Source organism: Canis lupus, chromosome 8 (assembly GCF_048164855.1).
Source record: "Canis lupus baileyi chromosome 8, mCanLup2.hap1, whole genome shotgun sequence".
Taxonomy (NCBI): Eukaryota; Metazoa; Chordata; class Mammalia; order Carnivora; family Canidae; genus Canis; species Canis lupus.
Window position 1 is genome coordinate 27,315,985 of NC_132845.1, and position 27,019 is coordinate 27,343,003.

At 38.2% G+C, this 27,019-nt stretch overlaps 1 protein-coding gene across 1 annotated transcript in view; it reads left to right on the forward strand.

Moving 5' to 3' along the window:
- The window catches only part of PALMD (palmdelphin), a 49,734-nt gene that overhangs the window by 1,919 nt on the left and 20,796 nt on the right, over nucleotides 1-27,019 (forward strand). Inside the window, exons 2-3 of the mRNA XM_072834672.1 lie at nucleotides 15,063-15,143; nucleotides 21,041-21,165. Coding sequence (XP_072690773.1) covers nucleotides 15,063-15,143; nucleotides 21,041-21,165 — 206 coding nt within the window. The remainder of the gene's footprint in view (nucleotides 1-15,062; nucleotides 15,144-21,040; nucleotides 21,166-27,019) is intronic.

The following is a 27,019-nucleotide window of genomic DNA, read 5'->3' on the forward strand; positions in this document are numbered from 1 at the left end:
AGGGCACCTTATAACTACTACTGAGCCCGCACAAGGTCTAAAGCTATGACTGCATGCAGTTACTCAGGAAGCCTAGGAGTTTTCGCAGAGGGTTCCAGATGCAAATAGAGGTAGAACAAGAGGCATATGACACCTTACAAGCAGGCAGGAGAGTAAGGTTCCTGAATATACTGGGGTATGCTTTTTCTGATGATTAACACACATACACACACACACACACACACACACACACACACACACCTACTGTTTGAATTATTCCATTAGCCTGAACATATCCCATTAGAAGGAATTAAGCAAATCTCCAAAATAAGATCACAAAGTAATTCTCTCTTGGAAGTAGTATGTTTCTATGAAGATTACTGGAGGGGGGGGGGGGAATGGGAAAAAAGTTTATGGGAATAAATTTACACTGGCCTCCACCTCACCAGGCTAAGCCCAATCACATTTGTCACAACCTAGAGGGGAAAATGGATCAGTGGTGTGTCCATGGAAACAACACATCCACTCATCTGCTAGACACCCCGGGAGATGCCAGCTTTCTCCACCCTTGCTTTACCAGGAAGCTACCTCACCCCTTCCTATCTCCCCTGAGAAAATGAAAACAGACAGTATCCAGAGAATTCGCTGGGACTGTTTCATTTGGGAAGTACTAAAAATCTTCAAAATCTCTGACCTAAACTAAAACTCAGCCACAGTCTTCTCATTTTGACTGTTTTCCTCCTATTTCCTTACACTGAAACAATGTTTGTATAGTTCAGAAACAAAATCATTACTTTTTCAGTGTACCCAAACACAGCAAAACAAACTTCTTACACTCCCAGATCTATTTGATTTTTATATTAAAATGTGCTCCTCCATTTCCTGATCTTCACCTTCATATTTATATTACCTGGTTTTGAGTGTCCAAGCAGTCATTATTTCCATTGCAAGGAGTCAAAAAAACAAATATCTGTCTGTGTCTATAACTTGACAGAACCAAGTACCGGTCTTTTCCAAAGACAATGCTTTTGAAACGTATAACTTCTAATTATGACCTGTTTCTCTAAAAAAATAGATTAAACCCAACAAGGAGATGCAATGTGGCATTTAGGCTCTCAGACTGAAAACTAATACTGTAATTGTGTCATTCATTTCTCACATCACTAAATTGAATGTTATATTGTCAGAAGTCTTCCCAAAGAGTCAAAGAGAATAAAGAAAAAAATTATGAAAGTACACAGAAATGATTATTTAAAAGACAGTATATCAGTTTGGGTACACCAAATATGGATTCTGTTTTGTACACTTATTCTCACGTTTTCCTTTTATTACCTTATCCAAGTACCAGCTCTTCCTTCACTGAATTAATCGTCGAAGTATCTCTTAGCCAAAGAGTTCAGTTTTCAGCTGTTACTCAAAAACAGGGCTGCTTCAAGTTGACTAGATGAAAAGTATCTTGAGACTCTTTTCGAATTAGTACATATTTTAATGAATAGTTGTTTTTTAAAGATTTTATTTATTTACTCATGAGAGAGAGAGAGAAGCAGAGACCCAGGCAGAGGGAGAAGCAGGCTCCATGCGCGGAGCCCGAGGTGAGGCTCGATCCCTGGTCTCCAGGCTCACGCCCTGGGCCAAAGGCAGCGCTAAACCACTGAGCCACCTGGGCTGCCCGAATAGTCAGTTTTTATACAAAAGAAGAGCTATTAAAGTAGACTGGTAATTTGAAATTCACTTTTAATGTTACTGGAATATATGACACCAATATTTCCCACATCCTCAGGAAGAGTGAAATGAAGGACTGACAGTTCTCCCCACAAAACTCTTCTCTAGAAGGAAATTTGGCCCACAGTAAAACCAGTGAAAAGACCAGATGAATTCCCCAAAGAAATAGAAAGATCACTTTAGGATTAGTAATATTCCATAAGCTCTTGACATCCTTCCTCCTCCACGAGGAACACATTATCTTTTCTCGTTTCCCACTATGACCTTAGAAAATACTGTTCCTAATAACATGGGGACATACAGACATAGAAAATTCCTAGACCTTAAACTGGCCAGAGATCATAAAAATACCACTGTTTGGCAGCTGACCCTAGGAGAATTCTGAGAACGAGAATCAATTTTTTCAGAGAACAGACCCAGCTGGGGAGTAAAGGGATAAGAATAAAGGTAACATTTTTATTCCCATCAAGGTTTATCTTTAATTATTAGGAATGTGCGCTATCAACTCATTCCCTCATTCCTTTATTCAATTAATGGTTATTGAGCACCAACCATGTGCCAAGCCTTATATATTTAAATGAAAAGAAGTGAACTAAGAGGAATCAGGAGGAGGCTGGGAGTGGGGGAGGGGGGGTGGATCATAGTGGTGTTGGCAGGATGGACCTCACAGAGAGGGTGACACTTAAGCATAGATGTGAAGGAGGTGAGCTCTGTCAAAATTTAGACAACAGTAATAATCACAACAACAAGCACCTGCCTAGAACTGACTCCCATTTGGAAGAGAGCCATATAAAGTCCTGACACTGGAATCTGAGCAACAGAGCCAGATTTGCCCGCCAAAGCTGCTCGTGACGCAAAATAATAAGGAGCTCTCACATTTCCCGAGATCCACTCCCTATTTCTTTCCACTCCCAAAGAATTTTTTCTAGACTTGTAAACATGGGAATTGGGGAGGCAGCAAATTCTTTGCACAAAACAGAAATCTACCCCATACAAAGACCAATATTCAAACAATGACAAACACACCCAGGTTCTAGTTATTTCTTCAGCATGCGTTGCCTGTCACCACACACTGCACTTCATCTTGTGCCCTTTTTGTCACTATCTGGGATCTTCCAGCCGTTAATAAGACAGTTGATGGCCTCAAGGCAGGATCTGCTATATAACTTATGGGGCCAGTACACAATGAAAATGTGGGGATACTTGTTCAAAAAGCATTCGAAATATCAACATGGCAACAGCACAGCATTAAATGAAGTGCTGGACCCTTTCCAGCGTGGTGCCAAGTATGTCTTCACAGGTCACCTGCCCAGGAGACCAGTCCTGCTTCTGCTTCCAGGCCAGCCGTGATTCATTCTACCGGTACAGACGGGAGAGTGGAAATGAGAGCAAGTAGCCTGGATCTTTACTAATAGTATAACCTCACGTGTGTTTGGATCATTGAATTATTAAGAGTTCTAAGGACTTCTTAAAATAATAATGGCTAGAAGAACACATAAGGCACCACTGTTCCAAAGTACCTCCTGGTTAAGAGAGTTGCAGGAAGAACCTCTAATTTGTCGTGAGAATCTAAAGACATTCACATAACAATGGTACATGGAGGTGTAGGAATCTCCTAAATAAAGAAGTCTTGTGCTAGAATATTCAAACAATAAAGCCTCTGCACAATTTTCCACAGTGCCATACTGAGATTGCATGTTTCTTCCAGCGAGGGAAGGATTTCTTCAAACAAAATGTGCTGTACCACATTTCTTTGCCAAGCATAACAGCCCACCCACAAAGGAGAGCATGTGATGAGGTATAATAATTTTGATAGTTATTAAGGAAACTGCTTTTTGATAACAGGGCGAGGTTTTTCCAGTGTGCCACAGAATGATAATGCTACTTTGCAAAGACCTCTACTGACAAGGATCCCCAGGAACTTTCTAAATATTACCGGATGGTTAAAAAACAAAAGCTGCTTCTTTACAAACCTCTGACTGAAATAAATCAGAGTCTAAGCACTGAAGTCTAATTAGAGTGTAAACAAGTGCAGCATATTTTGGCTAAAACTCAAACAGGGCTTCCACTTCCTCATCTCCAGTCTCAAACTACCTAGCTTCTCTTAAAATACAAATATTTTAACTCATTTCAGCGACAGTGATGGCATGTTGGGAAGAGGCTCCCTAACAACTTACTGCCTCAGCAAGTTCCCTCACTAGGAACCCTGTGGGATGTCTACTCTCCTAAGACACAGTAGGAGCAGTTTGAGTGAGATCTCTATTTACAATTTTTCCATAAAACCCCAGTGACTGAGTGGATTCAGTCAAGCCCTTGAAGACATGGAACCAAGCTCTGAATGGAAATTAAAAAATGGTTCCTGTCCTAAGCACCCAGTTTTCCACGTGTGATTGACGGAAGGGTGTAACATATTAAAATGAGCTACAACTGCTACTCAGAATCAACCTATGCTCACGGGCCTAGAACATAAGGGATATCTCTTATCAAAGAATTCCAAGATTAATAACAATAATACCAGCACCTATTCTTTTTTTAAGATTTCTTATTTATTTATTAATAAATAATATGTGAGAGACACAGAGAGAGAGAGAGGCAGAGACACAGGCAGAGGGAGAAGCAGGCTCCATACAGGGAGCCTGATGTGGGACTTGATTCCAGGGCTCCAGGATCATGCCCTGGGTGGAAGGCGGCGCTAAACTGCTGAACCACAGGGATCCCCCAGCACCTATTCTTACATGACACTTAGGTTTTAAAATTTATATATTATACATAGATAGATGATAGATAAATAGATAGATAGATGATAGATAGATAGATAGATAGATAGATAGATAGATAGATAGATAGATAAAACTTTCACATCCGTATCTCACTTGTCCAAATATCCTATGAGTATTTGCAAAAGCAGATGTCACCATCTCTCTTGTGTAGGTAGGATACCTAAGACCATGAAGTTAAGGGATTAGTTAAATGGCACAACTCAAGTCAATTCTTCTGCTTGTCAGACTCTCTGACCACAGCATCACAGTAAATTCTAAGAAAACATCAAAACCACAAACCTCACCCCATTTAGAACTTCCTCTGTGGTTCACCCTTAATAGAGTTTGAAGTGGAGCAAAGAGAAGAATCTGTGGAAGTTCTGCTTCACTTAACCACATTTTCTAACCCAAACCATTCCTTCAGCCATTACGATCTCCTCTGCTTTCTCCAGTCCCCGGGGAGTAGAGGTGAGAAAAGAAAATGTGATGCCATTTCAGAAGCATTTGTAATTGCTTCAACAGGGCAGCATCATTTCCCAGAGCATACTCTAAGTCTTTACCACCTTCTTCCCATCCACTTCCATTACATGGTCTCCTCCCTCCAGCCAGGATTTCTTAAGGCAGGGACATCACTGCAACTCACACAGCTCCCCAGCACGGAGTTCAACACTAGTTGGGATGGGCACACACACACACACACACACACACACACACAAAACCATCATGAGTGAGTAAACAAATGAATACCATCAAGCTGAAAAGATTTTTTTCACTGAAGACCACAACCAAGTTTATCATCACCCCTTGATTATTCAGGGATTTGTTTTGTGTTTGTTCTTTATCCTTGTTTTGTTTTGTCACTATGCATTAGAACAAACAAGAAAGGACAGACAAAAGAATAAACGAGTAGCACACAAACTGAGTTGTATTTTGAGATGTGTCAGAATTTGTCAGGCTAGGAAAGAAGACTACGTTACTGGATAAAGGAGGTTTGGAAAATGTGTGCTTTTTTAATTCACTCCATAAACAGTAGTGATAACCACATCCAATTCCCATAGATTATTTAAGAATTCAGGTTCTGAGAACAAAAATGAAGAAATAATCATAGAACCAAGAGAAAACCTAGAGATTTCCCATTCTAACAGAAGACTACCCACATTCCCATCCTCACTATGCCATGATCCAAAGATGCTCACCCAGCTTCTCCTCCAAGCTTCCAACATCAGGTGTATCCATACCTCCCCCAATACCCTCTTCCATTTGAGAACAGCCATCTGTGTTAAGAGTTGTGATATACCATGCCAGAATCTAGTTTCTTTCAAGTCCCACCCATTCATCATGACTCCAGCCAGTGAAGCCATACGGCTTTATTTTCTTGAATTCAATCACTGCTCATACCACAGGCTCACTCTAGACACTTTGAAATGTCAGTGTCACTCTTAAAATTTGGTGCTCAAAGTGGAACAGAACACTCTGACCCATGCAGAGGGCTTAGTGCTATAACATCAGTTGTTTGGGGAGCTGTATTTCTACTGACAAGCTTGAGAAGGGATGAGGGGTGGTATAAAAAGCATCATTCATAGAGTTATAGAAAATTAAGTTCAATATCAATTCCAACACTGGACCAGCAATGCGACTTGGGGAAATTAACAAACTCTCTGGGCCTCAGCTTCAGTGTTAGAATAAACATTAACTTGAAAACTCAGTAGCCAGATACACAAAAATTTATAGCTTTCTGAAAAAGCAATGATTAGTCAGAAAATGTAATGGGAAAATAACTCATTCCTAATGGCTATAAAGTTTTTTAAAAAACTGTTAAAAGCTAAAAGTATTCCTACTTAGGGAATATGCAGATTTATACAAAAAACTTTTACATTTTTATACCCACTAAGGTAAGGAAATACACAGAATTTATATAATGAAACTACTGAGCAATATATGTGTCTGGGGAAGCACAACATTCCTTGAAGTGAAGCCTGAATACAAAAAAGTTGTCATGCTTTTCCAAATTTATTTTATGTTTAATGCAATTCCAATAAAATCCTCTAAGAAGGCTTTCTTGTTCACTGCTGAGGGCAATGTGAAATTGCTAAACGGGACAATTTGGCAATTGGTAAAAGAAAACTCAAAAATAGTTTTATCCTTTGTCTTAGAATTTCATTAACAAGCAACTTCTACTAAAGAAAAACAAGAGTTGCACTGAAATATGCGTTCCTAAGATGTTCATAACATAGCAAAATCATTTCTTATATTACGAAAATGGATGCAAACTCAGTGCCTAAAAACAGAAATTTAGCTGAGTAAATAAGGGCAATGTGTGTATGTACATATATAATATATATGTATATATTACATGTAATGGAATAATGGGCATCCATTAAAAATAATTTGGAAGACTAATGATATGACATTATATTCATGATATATTTAAAAAATAAGTCAGACTAATATGTAAAAACACACTTCCAATTTTATATGAGCTGTAATATATCATGCAGATATAAATCATATGTAACAGTATTGATCTGTGATTATCTCTGGATAATGATCATTACTATTAGGAGTAACTTAAAATTCTATCAGGATATGTGGTTTTTTGTTTGGTTGGATGTTTGCTTGTTTGGGTTTTTTGTTTGGTGGGGACTAAGATGGATAAGGAATTGCTTAGGTTTTCAATTTCGTTTCTATAGGAATTTAACTAAACAACTCCAAAGTCCAAGTGAAAAAAAAATTACTGCTACTAATTAAGACGTTTTGGGCAAGAGCAATAAAGGAAAACTTGACCAATAAAATGTTCATTTACCTCATCGGCGCATTATCTAAGCTATGTAATATGAGTGCCAAAACCAATAATTAAAGAAACTATGCAGGTTATCCAGAACCAGACCCTAATGTACATAAAAAAGTAGTAAATGATAAAAGTCAGTAAATGATAAAATGAACAGATTTTTACAAAGTAAATCAATAGGAAGGAATTCTTTGATAAAGCTTCAGATTAGCCAAAAATTTAGGAAAAAAATATTAGATCCTTAGTACTTACCATAAACCAAATCAATTTAGCTGGATTATAGAGGCTTTAAAAAAATATTTAGGAAATTGGAAGAAAATATGACTGAACAATTACTGTATCTCAGATGATAAAGATATTAAAAACACCAAGGCAATAGAGAAAAAAACACTTTCAGTACTTCTAAACACAACCTAAATAAAGTTGAAAGACAAATAAGAAAATTATTTGCAACTAACATGACAAACAAAAGGTTACTATTCCTAATTCAAAGAGCTCTTACACATTGATAAGTAATTAATAGATTTTACAGAAAAATGGGTAGACATCACAAACAGGCAATTTAAAAAATAATTGATAAGATAGCTGAGAAAATTATGAATTATATTTGACCACACTAATCTCAGAAATCTCATTAAGACATTAAAATAAGGTACTATTTGCCTTATTGACATTGATAAAGGATCTTTCACTTGCAACATTCATAATCAGTAAGGGTGAGGTGATGGACACTTACGGAGACATAGAAGTTAAAACAGCTTTGCATTGAAGTCTTTTTAGCACTCTCTACTAAGAATTTTTAAAACATCCCTACTCCTACATAACTAACTTCTATGGACCTGTCTTGAAGAAATAATCAGAGGAAAGAGGAAATTTACATATAAGGAACTTCATCACACAACTACTTAGAATAGCAAAAGATTCAAACAGCCTAAGGGACAGGCAAAGAGACTCATTAAGCAAATTACGACGTCCTGAATAAAATTTAATATTTTAATTAATAAGATTTAATAAAATAAATGCTCATGATACAATATTCAGCACAAAAGATGGAACGCAGAACTGAGTGGGGACCCCTCGTGTGGTTTGCACGTGTGTTCATAAAGGGTACACAATATGGTTTGGGTGTACTGAACAAAGAATGGAATAAAATGCACCGAAACATGGACAGTAGTTAATTCTAAAGCAGTGGGAAATCTAAAGAGATTTTATCTTTTTCTTTAAAGTTGTCTGGATTTTTTTAATCCTCTACAATTAACACATTCTACAAACTTCCATAATTTACATTTAGTAAGAAAAAAAAGCAATAATTGGGATCCAGCATTCCTAATAGACAAGGTATTTCAAAATCTTGATTTGGTCATATTTTATTCATTGACTCCTAAAACTAGCTATTCTCTAAAGTTACCTGGAGCAGTTTCTAACAATAAATCTTCCAGCCCACCCTTACTTCACCCTCAAAATTCTGAGTCAGAAAGTTACCTCAATACATTTATGTTTATTTGTTTATGGTTTAATTTTAGTTTTCTCTCTTCTTACAGGGCATTGTTCTTTTTTTAATGTTAAGACAATCACTTTCAACTATTTTTTTTTCCTGTTTGAATTTACACAAATTTCTGAAAGAAAAAAATAAGAAACTTCATCCAAAGCCATGCTAAAACAAAGGTATACTGAATTCCCACGATCTAGATATCTTCATTTCTCAATTTCCTCACCTACCTAGTGGGGATAAACGTGGTCCCTATTTCAGAGACATTGGGGAAAGATTAAATGAGTTGATACATTTCAGCACTTGAATAGTTCCTGACTCACAAAAAGTTCCCAGTAAATGTTAGCTATTGTTGCAACCACCAGAATCTTCATCACCTGCAGATCTAGGAAGATTAAGAGAAAGAAATAAAGGTAGTTTTAAAAGCTTCATTTTTGATCAACAAATGTTATCTCCTAGACATTGTTCGTTTAAATACAACATTGTTTAATAATTCATTCTATGACTGCCAGAGATTAACCAGGAAATTCACCAGTCTTTAAATATTCATGATTCCCCTTAGTTCCTCTTCCAAAAATGGGGGCATTTGCCACTTTCAGGCTTTGGAGAACTTTTCACTCAAGATTCCAAGGTTACTTGACAATAATTTTCTGTTACGTTCAGGCGCTTGGGTGGTTCAGCATGTTGAGCGTGGGACTCTCGATTTGCGCTCAGGTCATGATCTCAGGGTCGTGAGATCGAGCCCCACCTCAAGGCTGGGCGTGGAGGCTGCTTAAGATTCTCTCCCTCCCCTCCCCTCCCCCTCCCTGCTCACTCTCTCTCTAAAAATAATAATGATACTTTTCTGTCATGTCAATAAATTTTTCTACTCTCTGAAATGAAACCCATCAGAATATGAGCAGCTCTGTCTTCAGTGCTCTATTTCCTCTTGTGCTTCAATTTTCTTTTAAACTTACTTGTCCTACCCTCTCCAAGATTAAGGATTATTCTCCTTAGTCAAAAATATGGAAGCAAAATAAAAATGGAATAGTTCTATTTTCATCATGTTGCTATAATACCGCGTATCTCAGTTGTCCAATGATTGCCTTTACCTTTCTGCTCTCAACATAACAAGTATATATAATTATCTATACACTCGTGCTTTTTGTGCCCTCCGTGTTTTTCACATGCTTCTCGTCTTGACATCCCCTGAATTTTTTTTTTACCTTTATTTACACTGTTACAGGTAGGTACCACCTGTTTATCTTCATTCTTGGTTTCATGAGCTCATTGGAGAGCTCCCAGTGATACCAAACTATTTGGTTTGGTTTTGCTTATAGTAGTGCTCTTTTCTTCTTACCTGAGATCATCTGTAATTGTGTAGCCATGTTTCCACTTCTAAACTGCCCAGGCTTCGAGGTCTGTCTTCCCTCTTGAAATGCTTGTCCCTTTTCCAAGAATTTTTTTTTTTTTTAAGAAGTTTTCAAGAATTTTAGAAACCTAGTTTCAATGAAATAGTAAACCTCCAACTATGCCCGGGATTCTTTCCTAGAAATAGTGTGTTAGCACATCCCTTTCTTTCCAGGTTACTGTTATTTGCACATCACCAAGAAGTTCTGTATTGCTGGTAGTACTTAGATACAAATAAGCAGCTGCTTTTACTGTTCTTTGGAGATCTCAAGCAATGAAAATGTCAGCAAAGCTAGTCATGAAATTTTAAGATAAGCTTCTAGCAGAATGAATCTGAAACAATTTGACTAATCGAATTAGCCTAATTCTGTTGCCAAGTTCTATTATAAATAATATCTGATTGACCCCAAAATAAAATGCCATATGGATTCCCTTCCTCTTGTACCCCTTCAATGTAGGTGCTTCATGAAGGATCTGTCCTTAGCTCTCCTCTTTTCATAAACATGTCCGCAGTCATGTTCTAACAGTCTTCTGACTTCAGCCATTCCTTCTGAAACTCATACAACCTTATCTCTAGCTCTGACCCCTCATCTCTCTCCAACCAGTGTTTCACCTGCCCACCAAATAACTCCATCTGGTTGTCCCAAAGACACCTCAAACTTAGTGTGAATCCATAATCTCCCCTACCAAATTCTTTCTTTCTTCTCCTGAATTTCTTGTGTCTCTTGGCAATTCTGCTCTACCTAAGCATAAAAGCCCTGTACTCACATTTGGCCCCTTCCTCTCCCACATACACATCATCAGTTGCCAAGTCCTACCAATTTTAACTCCCTGTATCTCTGACATCCCCACCCTCTGCTACCCCTTGCTCAAGCTCTCTTGGTGTTATGTATGACTCATAGCCTAACTGATCATCCCCCATTCAAGTGTTCCTCCTTCAATGTCTATTACACAGTTAGGCTACATTAAATTTCTTAAAACATGGTTTTAGCTCTATTAATTCTCTCAACACTTTCCCTTGCTTTCCATCCCAAAACATAGTAAATTCCAAACCCCTTGTCCTGCCATCCAGAATTTTTTTTATTGAAGACTAATTCTCATCCTGTTTTCCCTATTTTATTTCCCCTACTCGTGTGGCAACTAGGATTCCAGAATCGCTGTTCTAAATAATGTCCCAATTTTCTGCTTCCAGGTTTTTGCTCACATGGAGCCTGTAACTTCAATACCCTTTCTCCCCACTCGCCTGCTCCCCAGCAACTAACATACTCTACTCAAATGCTATGTCAGAGCCTCTCCCACCCACATCAGCTAGATACAACTGCTTCCTATCTCCCCTCAAATCTCATAGAACTTTCTTTTGTGCCTCAGGAATGACATTTATCACTTTCTTAGACTATATAATTACGAGGATGGTTTTCTTTCTCTATGAGAATGTAAATTTCTTTTTTTTTAAGATTTTATTTATTTATTCATGAGAGACACAGAGAGAGAGAGATAGGCAGAGACACAGGCAGAGGGAGAAGCAGGCTCCATGCAGGGAGCCCGACGCAAGACTCGACCCTGGGTCTCCAAGATCATGCCCTGGGCTGAAGGCGGTGCTAAACCACTGAGCCACCCGGGCTGCCCAAGAATGTAAATTTCTTGATGAAAGTATCTACTTCTGAATAATTTTTAAACATTGCACAACACCTTGAACACAGCATTTATACATAAGTACCTCAGTGTTGTATAAATTAATCATTAAATGACTCAGTTTCAGTTCTACCTTATTTACAGATTCAAGCATTTAAGAATATTAGATCCTAAAAAAAAGAATATTAGATCCCCGTTAATCCATATCTCTAAAATACGCTCCCAAGTATTGTGCTTATCTTTATCAAGTACGTGATTGCAATAATATCATTGAATCATGAATGGTTACAATAGCTTTCTAGTTGCACAAAATAAATAAACTAATTCCCAACATAATCAAGAAGTAGCCTTATACAGAATTAGAATTCGTGGGTGTCAACTGCTAAAATATTCTAAGTCAGGCAGTTAAATATCTAGGCAACTGTTCATTAAACAGAAGTCTTCCTTAGTTGAACATTAAAGAAGTAAACATCTATATAAGTTATTCATAAGAATTAATTAAGTAATTAATTAATTAATAGTTATTAATTGATTAATAAGTATCTGATGTGCCAGGTTATAACAGATGTCTATGTGAAGATACTCAAGTTTCTGGGAAATTTTTGGGAAGCAGGTGGTATTTTATATCTACTTGTTCCATGATAATGTGGGAAGGAATTAGAGGGCTATGGTAACTTTTGATACACTAGCAATAGAGCTAGGTATACAACTTAAGATTGACTTATTTTGCCTTAACAAAATTAAATTATTGCCATCTTATTTTTCAGTAATTCTTACAAGTTCCTATGAAATTTGGCAAAAGGATAATAACTTGCTGTTGAATATTTTATGAGGAAAAAGGGCTTCTATCTTAAAAGAGAATCATGCCTACAACATCATAAATTATCTTCTTAATTACCTAGACTGACATAAGGGAGGCATCACATTAACTCTGAGAGACAAAACATTGATATTCCTTAGCAACCCTCTAGAAGCCTTGTGTTGCCAAAACACTTCAGATGCCCTGCCCCTACCCACAGCTTTCCTTCCCTTATTACTAATCCCAAGGTGCAACCAGTCCAAACTGGCTGTGGACAAGGGTGGAGAAGCCTTGCTAGGTTCACGTCGGCTCTTGTACTTAAGGCATTCTTCTCTATGGACTACCCGTAGTGAGAGGTGGGTGATTACACACCAACACTAAAAATGAAACGAAAATGAGAAGCCCCAGTCTTGTTGTCGACCAGAATTGGCCGCAGTTTTTCATGATAGATGGGACAGTGAAGGAAGTTGTGAGAAGCTGGACTAATTACTCACTCAGGAAAATGGTGCCATGAGTCTGCTAAGAGCATGGAGGCTGAACTCAAATTGCTTGGGTTCAAACCCTGGTTCCGTTAGTTGTGAGAGTTCAGATTAGTTAGTTAAGTTAAACTTACATTTTCTCTTCTAAAATGAAAATTATTGCAACATCTTTGTTATTATGGGGATTCAATGAGATAGTGCCTAAAAAATACTTACCAAAATGTTTGGCATAATACATTTAAAATATTACCAGTGAGCAGTCCTGGTGGCTCAGCAATTTAGGGCCGCCTTCAGCCCAGGGCCTGATCCTGGAGACCTGGGATCGAGTCCCACATCGGGCTCTCGGCCATGGAGCCTGCTTCTCCCTCTGCCGGTGTCTCTGCGCCTCTCTCTCTCTGTATCTCTCATGAATAATTAAATAAAAATCTTTAAAAAAATAAAATAAAATATTACCAATGTTTGCTCAATTACAGCCTTTAGATACAGTGGAAGAGACTCACAGGTTATCAGAGTTTTTGTTCCTAAAGACAAGATTTGATCCACAGAAGTGATATGAAGACCCACTCTCATTGCCTCGTTAGTGGGTTTTTTTTCTTTTCAAAAGAGCTGCTTATGAAATTTACAAAGTGGGATACTGATGAAGTCATATATTCTTCTAACACACAAAGAAAAACATGACAAAGCTAGAGAGCAACATGTTGTTTTTCTTCAACAAATGTACCTGAACTTACACATCCAAAAAAAGGTTTTTTATCTTCAAAGGAGTCGTATCAGGAAGCCATGCACTTATTTGAACAATGCTGCCGAGTATCTTTGGAGCTCTTCCTTCTAAATTACCTTCTGAGCCTGCTTCAAATTCTTTTAGTTGTCTTCATTAGCAACAAATTTTTATCCTTGGGGAGGTTTTAATTTTGAGTGCAGATTTAAAACCCACTCTTATAAAATAGATGGAAGATAATGTCACCTCTGGCCAAAAATAATAATAATAAGGAAATAAGGGCCTTTTGCATAGTTCATAAAATGCCTCAAACAATTCCAGAGAGGGAATCTCTAAAACATTTCAGGCTTATGGAAGCATTATCAGAATTAGTGTGCTACTTTCTGTGATTAACAGATTATGTCTTATTTACTTAATTTTATTAAACAAATACAGGGCACTCTGCGTCAAACTCTGTGCTAGGGACTTTCACATACATTTAATGCTCATATTTTATGAGGTAGATTCTCGTATTATCCTCATTGTTCAGATGAAGTAATTGAGGCACAGAGAAGTTAAGGATTTTTGTCCAAGGGCATAGAGCTCGTAAGTGGCAGAGCCAGAAATCAAACCCAGGCTATTTAATACATATGCTGTATTTTCTAAAAAGTACAACCCCTGGCCATTAACAGGTATGCTTTCTGGGTTTTTTGAGGTAATGCAATTTAAACTTGGTGAAAGAGGCTCTATCTCCCCATGAATTATTTTTTAACCACAGCTAAAAGCCCTCTTACTGTTAACAAGCATTATCTGAACTCTTTTTTCTCTATCTCCACATAGCAAGTTATACAAGGAGGAAACACTGCCACTTTCTAGCTTTCTAGTTTTTGAATGCTCTGTAGGCTAGCTATCCTGTTTTCCCACATAAGCAGACCTTTTCCCTGGCGGTTCCTTCACCCCTGTGCCAGGAACAGTCTCCCTCCTCGCAGGCTTTCCTCCTGCCTATTTCAAAACTCCCTCCTTAAAATTCACTTTTTCCATCGCATCACTCAACAGCTCAATCTTGCGAGATTAATGGGAGGGAAGGAAAGACATTAAAATATTTTCAAGTTCTCTTTGAAAAAGCACCTTATATTGTTTTCCACCAGCAAAATGCTTTGAATGTCTCACTTTGCCCTCCGTCGCTTTGAAATCTGAGTTTCCAAAGCAGCTTCCTACCAGTGCCAAGAGCATACTGCTGGCCAGCCATTCGGTAATGACGACAACCCCAAGGAAACATATTTAAGCAAATTGAAAAAGTTGATTATGCTGGAACTTCTTTTATTTCAGGATAAAAGAAAAATACAGGAAGAAATCTCACAGAAGCGGCTGAGAATAGAAGAAGAAAAACTAAAGCACCAGCATTTGAAGGTAATTTATGAATTTAATTTCATTTCAATGATTTTGTATTCAAATAGCTTACTAGCACTCAAAATTTCTATGGTAAAGATGCTCTAGGAAGGAAAAAAATTCAACATATTTCTACTAGCACCCTAATAACCATAGAGGAGGCCAAGGAGCTCATAATATGTGCATATGAGATTAATACCTTCTGGTAAACATGTAGAAAATTGAAAACATGCTTGTATTACTTTTATCTTTTACTACTGAATTTCCTCATTTTCTTGGGTAACCTTGAGAAGTCAGCCTTGTTAATTTGGCCCCGAACACAGTCTTGCTTAACATCCCTAGGGACCAATCCAGCTAGGAAGTCCCTTTTGAAATCAATGAAAAGCCAGCCTTCTCCCAGGGGGTGTACAACAGACACTGTCTGGCCGAGTCAAGGATGCTTATATTTAAAAGCTCAGTGCAATGAATCCAATATTGTTTGAGTATGTTTGGGGAGTTTTGTTTTCCTTTGTTTTTTTGTTTTGACAAAACATGAGATCATAACCAGAAATAAACCTCCATTTTTAAAATCAGACTTTACATCTTCCATGGGTGTGGTCATTTTGTAATTAAAGCACATTGAGTTTCAACATTTTATTGCGTAGCTTAGCCACAGGATGCAACCAAATGACAAACAGGAGCTCCTTGTGAACAGACCCAAGCAGGAAGCTACTTATCTAGCAAGGCTCCTATCAATAGATTTAATTAATCCCTCAATGAAACAATGCCTTACACTCGTGGGGTCTACACGCTTAAGATAAACCTGCCGAACTCAGCTCACTCGACTTTCTGATGGATCAAGTAGCCACCTCTGAAAAGAAACATAATTTGGGATTCCAATTAACCTCCGCTCTCTGGATTCTGTTTCTTTGCTCCTATATAAATTGACATTTCCAATGTTTGATGGATAATTTCAAAGTAGATTTAGCCTGTTATCCTTGCAGTATGTCATCCTGAATTTATGCGACTAGTAGATAGAGCCAAGAAATGCAGTGTGTATAACCAGAAAAATCAATGGAACTAAAACAAATTTTACCAAGTTATTTTGGTGAAACTCTGATCAAAAGTCAAATCCACAGTAATTTTTGAGCTAAGCCATTTCTAATTCCATAACCAGTGCTTATTCTGTCTCTCTCTCTCTCTCTCTCTCTCTCACTCTGACACACACACACACATACTCACACACACTTTGAGTCTCACAATAAACTAATGACTACTTCTGAGTAAATGGATAGCTCTCTAGCATTAGCAATTACGGTCCTTATAGAGTGGGTAGCCAAACAGTAGAGCTCACAGTAGGAGAAAGGGTTAAACATCCCCTGAGTTCATTGTAGGAAGCAAGTTTGACAAAAGAAAGCTCTGACCCTGACTCGCTGAAAAGTCTGTTTCTGAGGTGACACCTTTTTTCAATACTTGCAAAACCAGTCCAAAAATAATACATGATCTTCCCTATAGGTTTGCTTTCTGGAACCCAGGAGACTTTGTCTAATCCAATCCAATCAGAACATTTATCATGCTTTATATCTCCGTACACTGTTGTGCAGATTGTGTACTGCACAAAGATACCTGAGAAAGGGGTGCTAAAACCCTGCCCACACTCCTTTAGAACTGTGCATGCTGGCATAGGACTCTTTCTGTCTGAAGGAGAACATTTCTTTTTCTCTGCACAAAGGTGCTATCCATCTTCCCGAGCTGTGCACTGACCAGAAGGGGTGGAGGTGAGATACACTTTTTCCTGCTTATCATATTAATGCCATACAGACTAACAGTGGCCCCAGAGGGCTGTAGCCCTTCTGCCTGCAACCTAGCAGGGAACTCAGGATTAAATAAATAATTAGGACAAATTAAAAGTTTTTTTTAATTTAAATAAGAATATGGGACGCCTGGGTGGCTCAGTGGTTGAGCATTTGCCTTTGGCCCAGGCTGTGATCCTGGAGTCCTGGGATCGAGTCCCACATTGGGCTCCCGGCATGGAGCCTGCTTCTCCCTCTGCCTGTGACTCTGCCTCTCTCTCTGTGTCTCATGAATAAATAAAATCTTTTTTAAAAATAAAAATAAAAATAAATAAGAATATAAGGTGTGGGACCCAGGTGGGTGGCTCAGGGGTTGAGTGTCTACCTTCGGCTCAGGTAGTGATCCCAGGGTCCTGGGATTGAGTCCCACATCGGGATCCCCACAAGGAGCCTGCTTCTCCCTCTGCCTGTGTCTCTGCCTCTGTGTGTGTGTGTGTGTGTGTGTGTGTGTGTGTGTCATGAATAAATGAATAAAATCTTTAAAAACAAAAACAAGATTAGGCGTACTCTTCAATCTGAGGAGGTCAAAGCAGATCTATTAAAGATGTGGGATTTAAACTGAGTCTAAATGATAAGTAGGATTCATATGGATGTATAGAGGGCCTTTTAGTAAAAAATACTTATTAAATACCCATTATGTGTAAGGTACTAAGCAGGACACTAAGAAGACACAATAAAGTTTGACCTGTGTCCTTAAAATGATAACTGACACTGAAACCTGCAATGACACTCCCACCGTGATGAGCACCGCATGCGAGGCATGGACCACAAAGGGAACATAGAGGAAAGCAGGGCTGTTTGAATAGTGTTTTGCAGAAAATGGTTGCCTGTACCAAACAGCAACTGGGCACCATTACAAATGGGGTTCAGAGATGTGCAGAAATATTTTTTAAAGATTTCTCTATTTGAGAGAGCAGAGTGAGAGGGGTGGAGGGAGAATCTCAAGCAGACCCCACACTAAGTGTGGAGCCCCACGCAGGGCTTGATCTCATGACCCCGAGCTCACTACCTGAGCCAAAACCAAGAGTCAGTCACTTAACCGACTGCACCACTCGGGCACCCCTGAAGTATTTATAAAGTTCATAATACAATACGTTCACCAAGTCAAGAAAGCTCTGTTGTCTCTACAGTTAACCAGTCTTTCTCTTCTTCTCTTCTTTATCCATCTGTCTCCACCCTACTGACTGTCCTGAGCACTTTCCCAATTGCGAGCTGTTTCATTACACTTCAGTGACACACTTTAAACACAAACACAAACATTTACAAAGGACTCCTCTGTATCATTAGTACATATATTGCAAAGTAATGGTAGCAACTCGTTCTGATATTCTCTGGCTCTGGAACCTGGCAATCAGTTATACCAATGACACTCTAGAAAGGGAGTTTCGGGGGACATGAGTAGCATTCTAGCTTTCAAACATTCTTGAGATTTGTACACTATGCTGCTCCTTGCCTAGTTACATGATCGCAGTCTGCTGCCAAGAAACACAAAATACACTTAGCTTAGAAAACTTTTCTTTTCTGGAAGTCCACTTGATTTGTATGAAAAATTAATTTGTTCCTAAAGTCTACTGTAATATAGCATGCAAAATGCTTCAGGAAAACCTTTCCCTAAAAAAAACTGCCCAAAGATCTATTACCCACATGTCACTTATATTTTCACTTAGTTACAATGGCTTTTGATTCTGAATATCATTGTGGTGACATACATTTTTCATCGACCTTATAGATGAAAGCACAAGTCTAAACTGTGACCTAAAAACAAAACAACTATATGTTATAGTATGTGATTGAACCGTATCGTTTTAACTGCACATCCAAATTGCATATTTTATATTCAGAGGCAAAGAGTTGATTCACACATTCATTTTTGTCATTTTACTTCTGGCAAAGATCTCAGAAGTAAATGACCTTTTGTGAATTATGAACAAAGTTCTATAAGGCTAAAATTAAAATTATTCTTATTCCTAGCCACACTAAGAACCAAGGCTATAGCCCCAAGTTCAAATAATCACATCACAGGAATTATTCTCTGTTCTCCGTAACTCAGCAACATAAAACCATCCCATCTCAATGCTTCTTATAGTGATATGGATGTAAATGACTGAAACTGTCCTCGTAGGTGGTTTGTAAGGACTATAATTTACTTTGAGAGGTGTCATCTGTCTTCATTACTATGCATTAGCTATCATCACATTCCATCAAAGAAAAATAAATTAAAATCAAGGTAAATTCTTAAAATGATAGTATACTAAGATTTTCTTGGCATCTTTGATCTCAAGTGATAAATCTTTGACCTTTATTAATAACATTTAACTGTGTCTGTAGGAGAACATTTTTACAAACGGCTAAACAGCTGTAATTAAGGGTTAAGATAACACTGAGGAAAATAATCTCTGGCTACAAACCACTCTTATGGGGTGTGTTGTCCACAAGCAATTGCCTGAAAATCTGAAAAGGCCAGCACAAATATGATTAGCTGGGACAAGGTCGTTTTTCAGTCTGGTGGCTTTCAAACTGTTTTGTGCATCCATGGCTGCCAGGCCCCCTCAATGCTTCAACTAGAGCAGTCCAGGTTTTATCAGTCCTAAAAACTATAATTCCATAGAATATATATTTGTAATCAATGTAATGTTTCTTATTGTCTTGGAAACCATTGCCTCACTTAAAATAACCATCACTTGATAATTACCTACCACAGTCAACCTTATTTAAATTTTGTTTAAAATTCAAAGGTATTTATATTCCAGTACCATTAATCCTAGCATCCTCTCCAGTTCTTTTTACTTGGTCTCATTTTAATCGTGGTGTAAGAGAAAGAAATCTCAGAAAATACAAAGTTCCCATTCTTCTCTCCTCACCATTTTAGAAACAGTCAATCCCCAATAAGCAATTTTTGAACAAATAATTTATAGGTAGTTAGATATATAGGGAGAACAGTTTTCTTTTTTTTTTTTAGATTTTATTTATTTATTCATGAGAGAGAGAGAGAGAGAGGCAGAGACACAGGCAGAGGGAGAAGCAGGCTCCATGCAGGGAGCCCGACATGGGACTCGATCCCGGGTCTCCATGATCACACCTTGGGCTGAAGGCAACGCTAAACCGCTGAGCCACCCGGGCTGCCCGGGAGAACAGTTTTCTTCAGGAGAAACTCAAACTCTCTGAAATAATATCTAACAATTCCGAAGTAAGACATGGATAGGATGCTAGGTAAGTTCCCTCCAAAATTAACACATGTCTCATTTGCTTTAAGTTTTCTTACAGGCAAAGTATAGGATTGTAATTCCTTCATGCAAATTCAAGGGGGTTTTTCTGCATGTGATAAAACATAAGGTTTTTGTTGTTGTTAAAGTTAACAAAAATTCAACTCACCAATATTTAGACAGATCAGTGAACTTTGTGCATCACATTATTGGAACAAGTAATCTGTGCTGAACTTGGGTATCTGGAACCAGGATGGTTCTCAGAAAAAAAAGAAGGGGTATTGGGTAGGCAAAGCAATAAATCCTGACCACACCACTTAAGACTAACATTGAATGGTTTAAGATACAATAGCAGTTTCTTGTTTTGCCCATCATTTCAAATAATCCCACAAAGATTTTTTGGAACATGAGCTGTACACTGTCATTGAGATGAATAAAAAATGGCTTAAAGGAGGCTTCCACTTCAAAGACACAAGATGTATACCCATTAACCAAATAAATAATAGTAAGGTATCACATGATAAGGTCCCCGTACAACTGGTAGACATACAGCATATGTAAACAGACAGTGCTGCATGATTCAGAGAAAAGAGAGTTCTCTGAGGGTGAGCATGGGTGGGGGGGGGGATGGAGAGTTTCACAGAGAAGGAGGGACCTGAACTAGAACTTGAAAGATAATAGAATTTAGATACATAAACTGGCTTTGGGAGGGAGTCACAAAGTGTACACTGAAGGAAAATACCAGATTTATTCAGGCAAAGCAGTGGGAAAAAATCATTTCTCTTTATTCTGTCCATATTAAAATTCAAAATATTTCAAAGCAGTCAGAGATTTTGGAAATTGTTGACTGATATAAAAACATCTTTATGTTTCCTGATATCAGAAAAAGGCCTTAAGGGAGAAATGGCTTCTAGATGGAGTCAGCAGCGGAAAAGAACAGGAAGAGATGAAGAAGCAAAATCAACAAGACCAGCACCAGATCCAGGTTCTAGAACAAAGTATCCTCAGGTATGACCCTCACTGAGACACTCCACAACTTCTTTTAGTTTGACTTTGCATATATAAGAGCCATTCTTATTTTTAGAGACAAAATCAGATCTTCCATTTGGATTTCTAATAAAGGCTAAGACAACACCAGAAGACAACAGATATATTTTTTAAATACATAGTAGTGACTTACCCAAAGCTCTCCAGGCCTATTTCCTCATCTATAAAACGGTAGTAATAATATCTTTTGTAGTTATTGAGCAAATGAAAAATATATGTATTTTGTATATTGTAGCTCAGCTACTGGCACCTACCTGGCACATAACAGGTGATCATAAAACAGTCCTTCCCAGCCCCATCCCCCACTCTCGCCTTAGGACAGGTGACAGCCCTACAGGTGTGTTTACACTGTGCCTCCATCACCCTTCTCCCAGGCTCTCCCCAGTCACAACCATACTTTGGAAGAGAAGACACCATAGGAATACTTTACTAGCATTTTCTCTCTTCTACTTCCCTAATTACTGGGTCGCAAGTGTTGACCTCACTTCACAATGTCCTTCCCTGCCCATCACACACCATCGGTACTAAGTCAGCAACTTATGACGTAACAAGGAAAGTTTTTAAATTGCTTTGGCTTAAAATGAGGTGATGGATATGAAAAAATTGAAAAGCTGGAATAGAAGATGGGGTTATTAGTATTATCACAAAATACAGATAGCATGGAAGAAAGAAAATGTTAGAACCATTTTCTAACCTATGCATGGAAAAAAGATGGGATTTCTTATGGCATAATAATGACAACAATTTAAAGCCTATGGATCTTTGAAACATAGGTAGCTTTCAAAATCTCACTCACCGCGACTTTGTTCTCTTTGGTGAGAGCTATAGGAAAAGACCTGCAAAGTGAAAATATCCCATAGCTAAACGACCACATTCTGTCCATCCTCAGCACACTATACGGACAGATTGCATTAGGCCTCAAATTGACAACATGGAAAAAAGCTTCCTTTTTAAACTGATTTTCATTTTGCTTGCCTAATTTCATGCACTTGTATACTTAAGAGCTAAAATCATTGACTACTCATTGAGATGTTTTTAAACTAACAATTCTTTAAAAGTTATATTGTAATCATTGAAATGCTTACATTTACAACTCCTCCGTTGCTTGCTCAAAGATGTGAAGTGCTTCTGAATAGTAGAACAAATACTTAAAAATAACTCAAAAAATCAACTCTAAAGTTTGGAAAGCGTGATCCTCCATAAGGCATCCCTTAGCAAGAGCTTCTTACCAAAGTCTGGCTTAGCTGATGATTACTTTCTCATCATCAATACAGAATCCTTTTCTCCAAAGGAGTTCTGGATTTAATCCCTGCATCCCCTGCACTCTGTAGACACCTCCATGCTTCCCTTCAGAGCCTCCTCATTAAGAATCTTTGCCCCTATTGAACACCTACAACTTTCTCTGCACTTGATGATAATTGAAGTGGCTACATAGACTCCATTAACAAGTTTGGGCAACATTGTAAGTAATCCCAGAGAATTTACTAGGGTTCTACTGATTGCTTTCAGTCCATGCCTGAATGCTCTGAGAAGCACATAAGCTTCTAGCGGTATTGACCGTGGATTGCCTAGTTAGAGCTCCTATCTGACAAAAAAAAAAAACAAAAGGAGAAAGAGGAGCCAGAAGAAGTAGAGAAACCATATTTACTAGCCATATTACCCACCAGATACTTTACGTATATCATCCCATTTAATCTTCATAACCCTGACACAGTGTCATCATCTTCACTTTTTGTGCAGAGGCTGAAAAATTCACACAATTAGGAAGTGGAGGATCAGAAACTAACTCATTTGACTACGCTATGCTGCCTATAGAGTGACAGCACACAGCATTCCAGACCACACTCTATGGTCTGAAGAGTTATTATCTTTTATAGGAAGTCTCTAATATCTATATTAAATTACTAGTTACGTGTCTATACATTACCCAATTTCTGGCACCTTATTATGAATTATGAGGGTTTCTTGTTTTGTTTTAATTGAACTATAGTTGACATCTAATATTATTATATTAGTTTCAGGAACACAGCATCGTGATTCAACAACTGTACATTACACAGTGCTCACCATGATGAACATAGTCACCATCTGTCACCATACAATGTTATTACAATATTATTGACTAGATTCTCTACACTGTGCTTTTCGTGCCTGTGACTTCACTACAACTTTGTTTTGAATCTTTAGGGTGTCATTAACCATCAGTGCTCCTTTATTAACACCGAATGATGTCAACCCCTAAATAGAAATAATAGTAACAAGAATGATTCATTTTTAAGTGCCCTTGTGCAATTTGCAAAGCACTTGCACTTACATTAAGCCATTTAATTTTCACAGCAATCCTAGAAAGCACTGACACCTCCATGGCAGACACTGCAAAATAGGCTTGGAAAGGATAGAGGACTTAGTTGAGTTCACAGAAGCATGGGTAAACATGGGCCTCAAAACCAGTCAGGTTTAGTGTTCTCCTGCTGTAAAACTAAAGGAGTGCTGTAAGTAGAAATGTCCTGGAAATGCTGAAACACCTACCACCTCCCAGCAAATTGCCTTGTTTAAGGAATGGCCCTACAAAGGTATTTGCCAAGAGTTACTAAAGAATTTGCATCACTGTGACCCACAAAGCCATGTTTATCTTGTTAAAAATGTGCAGAGAACAGAATGTTCTGAAGCAACATACAGAGAAAAAAAATATCTGTGCCTTGTCTGTATTAAGCAGCCTCCACTACTGCCCCACATCGTAGAAATCATGTTGCCAGAGCAGCTTTACCTGATAACTGAACATTTTCTTCTCAGATATTTCTAAAGCTGCTCAACATCAGGTTCGTGTTTTTAGATTTAATCTGTCTCCAAAACAACTACCTGAGGCACTTAAAGGAGCTAGTATTACCAGCTAAATAAAGTACATTTTCCTGTTAGCTCCAAGAAGCAACCAAGTCAACCAATGGGGTCGAGCCAGCCACAGCCATCTTCCTTCCCTAAGCAGGGGAAGCATCCCCAGCCCTGAATGTGTTTATCATTTGACTTCAATGACTGCTCAAGGGTGACATTTGCCATCTGCCAGGCCTCTCAGCTAGAGGATAAGATTTTAATGGGAACATCAAAATAGAAACGTTGCTGTTCCTTCAGGGTCTGTAGCAGGACCAGACTGCCCCTGGAGTTTTCATTCCTACTACTATACTTCCACAGTCTTGTGAGATGAACTGAAAGAGTGTGGCCTTTGGCATTCAAGTCCCTATTTCTGCCAACCATAGTACATACAGAAGCTTGGATGTGTTCTTTCATCTCTTTGGGCCTCAGTTTCCTTGTCTGTAATAATGGGATAATTATAGTGACTTCACAGGACTTTATCAGTGAAGCAACTTCTTGAGTGCCTGATACATGTAGGTGTTCAAAAAATATTAGATCCTATTCCTTACTAGGAGTCAAAAACAATTGAAAGAAGGACACTGCCTGGAGATTTATCAGGGGCTTTTTATCTTTTGGCCAAGATCTCTCATTTCCTTATGCCAGTACAAAGAATCTTTTTCTTTGAGTAAACTGAGATTAGCACCCAAGTAGGATTCTTTCCATTTGGAAATAATTGATGGGTTTTCTTTATGGCTTGAAGACTGAAATGCTAACAACAGCAGTTAGTTTTTACAGTGTGTGATATAGACCAGGCACTGTGTTAAGTCCTTCATATAGATTATTTTGTTGAATACCAACAATCACCTTATGAGGTAGATAACATTTAATGGGTGAGAAAGATGACATTTTTAGATGCTGACTTGCCCTGACTCCTACAGCTAAAAACTTAAGACCCAAGATTTAAAATCAAATTAGAAGTCTTAATTATAGAAATAAATTATGCCTCAGATCCTGCAGAAAACTTTTACAGAAGTCAAATCCTGTAAATGCTACCCTTTTACAGCACTTTTTATTTCCAATCCATGCTATGATTTCACTCTTTCACATGCATCATTTTATATAGACGTTCAGATGACTCTCTGCCATATTGAAAACACTCAGAGGTTCCCTGACTCACACCTAACCTTTAAGTAAAGCATGTCTGCTTATTCATCCTCTCAGTTTTTCTTTCAGAGAAGCAACATTTCAGAAAATAAGTAGGTTTCCATGGTTTTTGTCTCAGAGACACATTCTCAGCTTTGGAACAATATTAGTATTTTGCCTGGTGCCCTGATTAATACCTTAGGAAGAAATGTTCCCAGGAGGAAAATGATATTGAACAACTCCTTCTGAATCACTTTGCTTAAATAGACTTTCAATTTGTCTCCCAGATGAGCCTTGTTCTTACTGTGACCACTGAACCACTTACTTCCTGATTATAGGCGCAGGTGCAAATCCAGTGCTGACTTTTTAGTCCAGACATCCATGTGCATACATTTATAGGCTGGCTTAGAAATCCTCTTTTGTCACGTCTGTTGATTCCCTCCATCCAATAGCCTGTACCCCAAATGACCACCATCCCCCCACCAAGCACCCTCAGAAGTATCCCAAGGAACTATGTCATTCACATTCTAGATTCCTCTTTCCTATGCAGCTGCCCAGCTGTTCTCCATGACTCCTGCCAAAATGGTTTACATCAAGCTGCCCTCCAGACACTTGCTACTTTTTGAGCTGTGTCCAAAGACCTCTGACTTCAATTGGAGCACACAGAGCGCCTGACAGAAATGTCACAAGCATAAAATGCAAAAGGTTAACTGCCAAGGAGAATGAGACAAACGCACTGCCTTCCCTTTGAGAAGGATTATCTACTTATGATTAAATGTTCTTTAGTAAGGACCTTTTTTTTTCATATTCTAAAGTGTACTTCTGACCCTCTGCCTTCCTTTAATGAGCTCTCATTTGTCTCCAAATGGTTAGAAACTGCCTGCCCATATGGTACTAATAGGAAGATACATGAAGGAGTAGATTTCTGTGTGATTGTATGTCATGAGAAAATCTGAGGAGCGGGCCGCAGCTACCACTACCCCACATAAAGGAAATTCCTCCACAAAGGGAGATTCAGTATTAGGAAATGCATTCTTCTCAATATCATATAAAGCAATAATCTACTCAGTTAACTCAAAAAAAATAGCAGGTAAGATTCAATTTCAAAAAGGAACTCAAAGGATTGACGTAGAAATATAAAGGTTAAATGATTTTGATGCTGGTTGTGGTTTATCGAAATCCAGCTCGTTTGATATCAATCCAAATTTAACCCTACCTAATGCTCTGATCTACCTGTGAGGTCCACCTGTACCTTAATGAAACTAATGTCGCATCCAATGCAGTGAGGAAGGCTACATATCACATTCCAAATGTTTCTGCCTTCCTGCCCTGACCTAGCCAGCCATATCTAGCATTACATTGTGGGAGATAACACAAGGTGCTCTTTTGTGACAACATGAGAGAGAAGAGAAAGGGAGAAAAGGCAAAAAAAAAGAGAGAGAGAGAGAGAGAGAGAGAGAGAAACCACCATTTGTTTCTTCTTCTTAAATTTGCTGTTGCCTAGAAACACTTAAGAAATTATTCTGAAGCAATTACATGAGTCAAAATCATTCCAAGCTTGTTTTTCACTCTCCATATTTGAGTAATTGGTTTATCAGATTTGTAGGAGTTCATCTGTTGTTGTTTTTAATTTCCCAGATATTCTGATTATTTTTAATTCAGGAGATTTTTTTAATTTCACAAAAAGACCAAAATGAATCAGATTTCCAGCAAAAAAGAAGTATCTGTCCCCCAGCCCCCATCAGAAAAAGCCTAGTACAATGCCTAGCACATAGGGGAATACCTGTGACTATGTAGCTTGATAAATAAATGAATGGAAAAATAT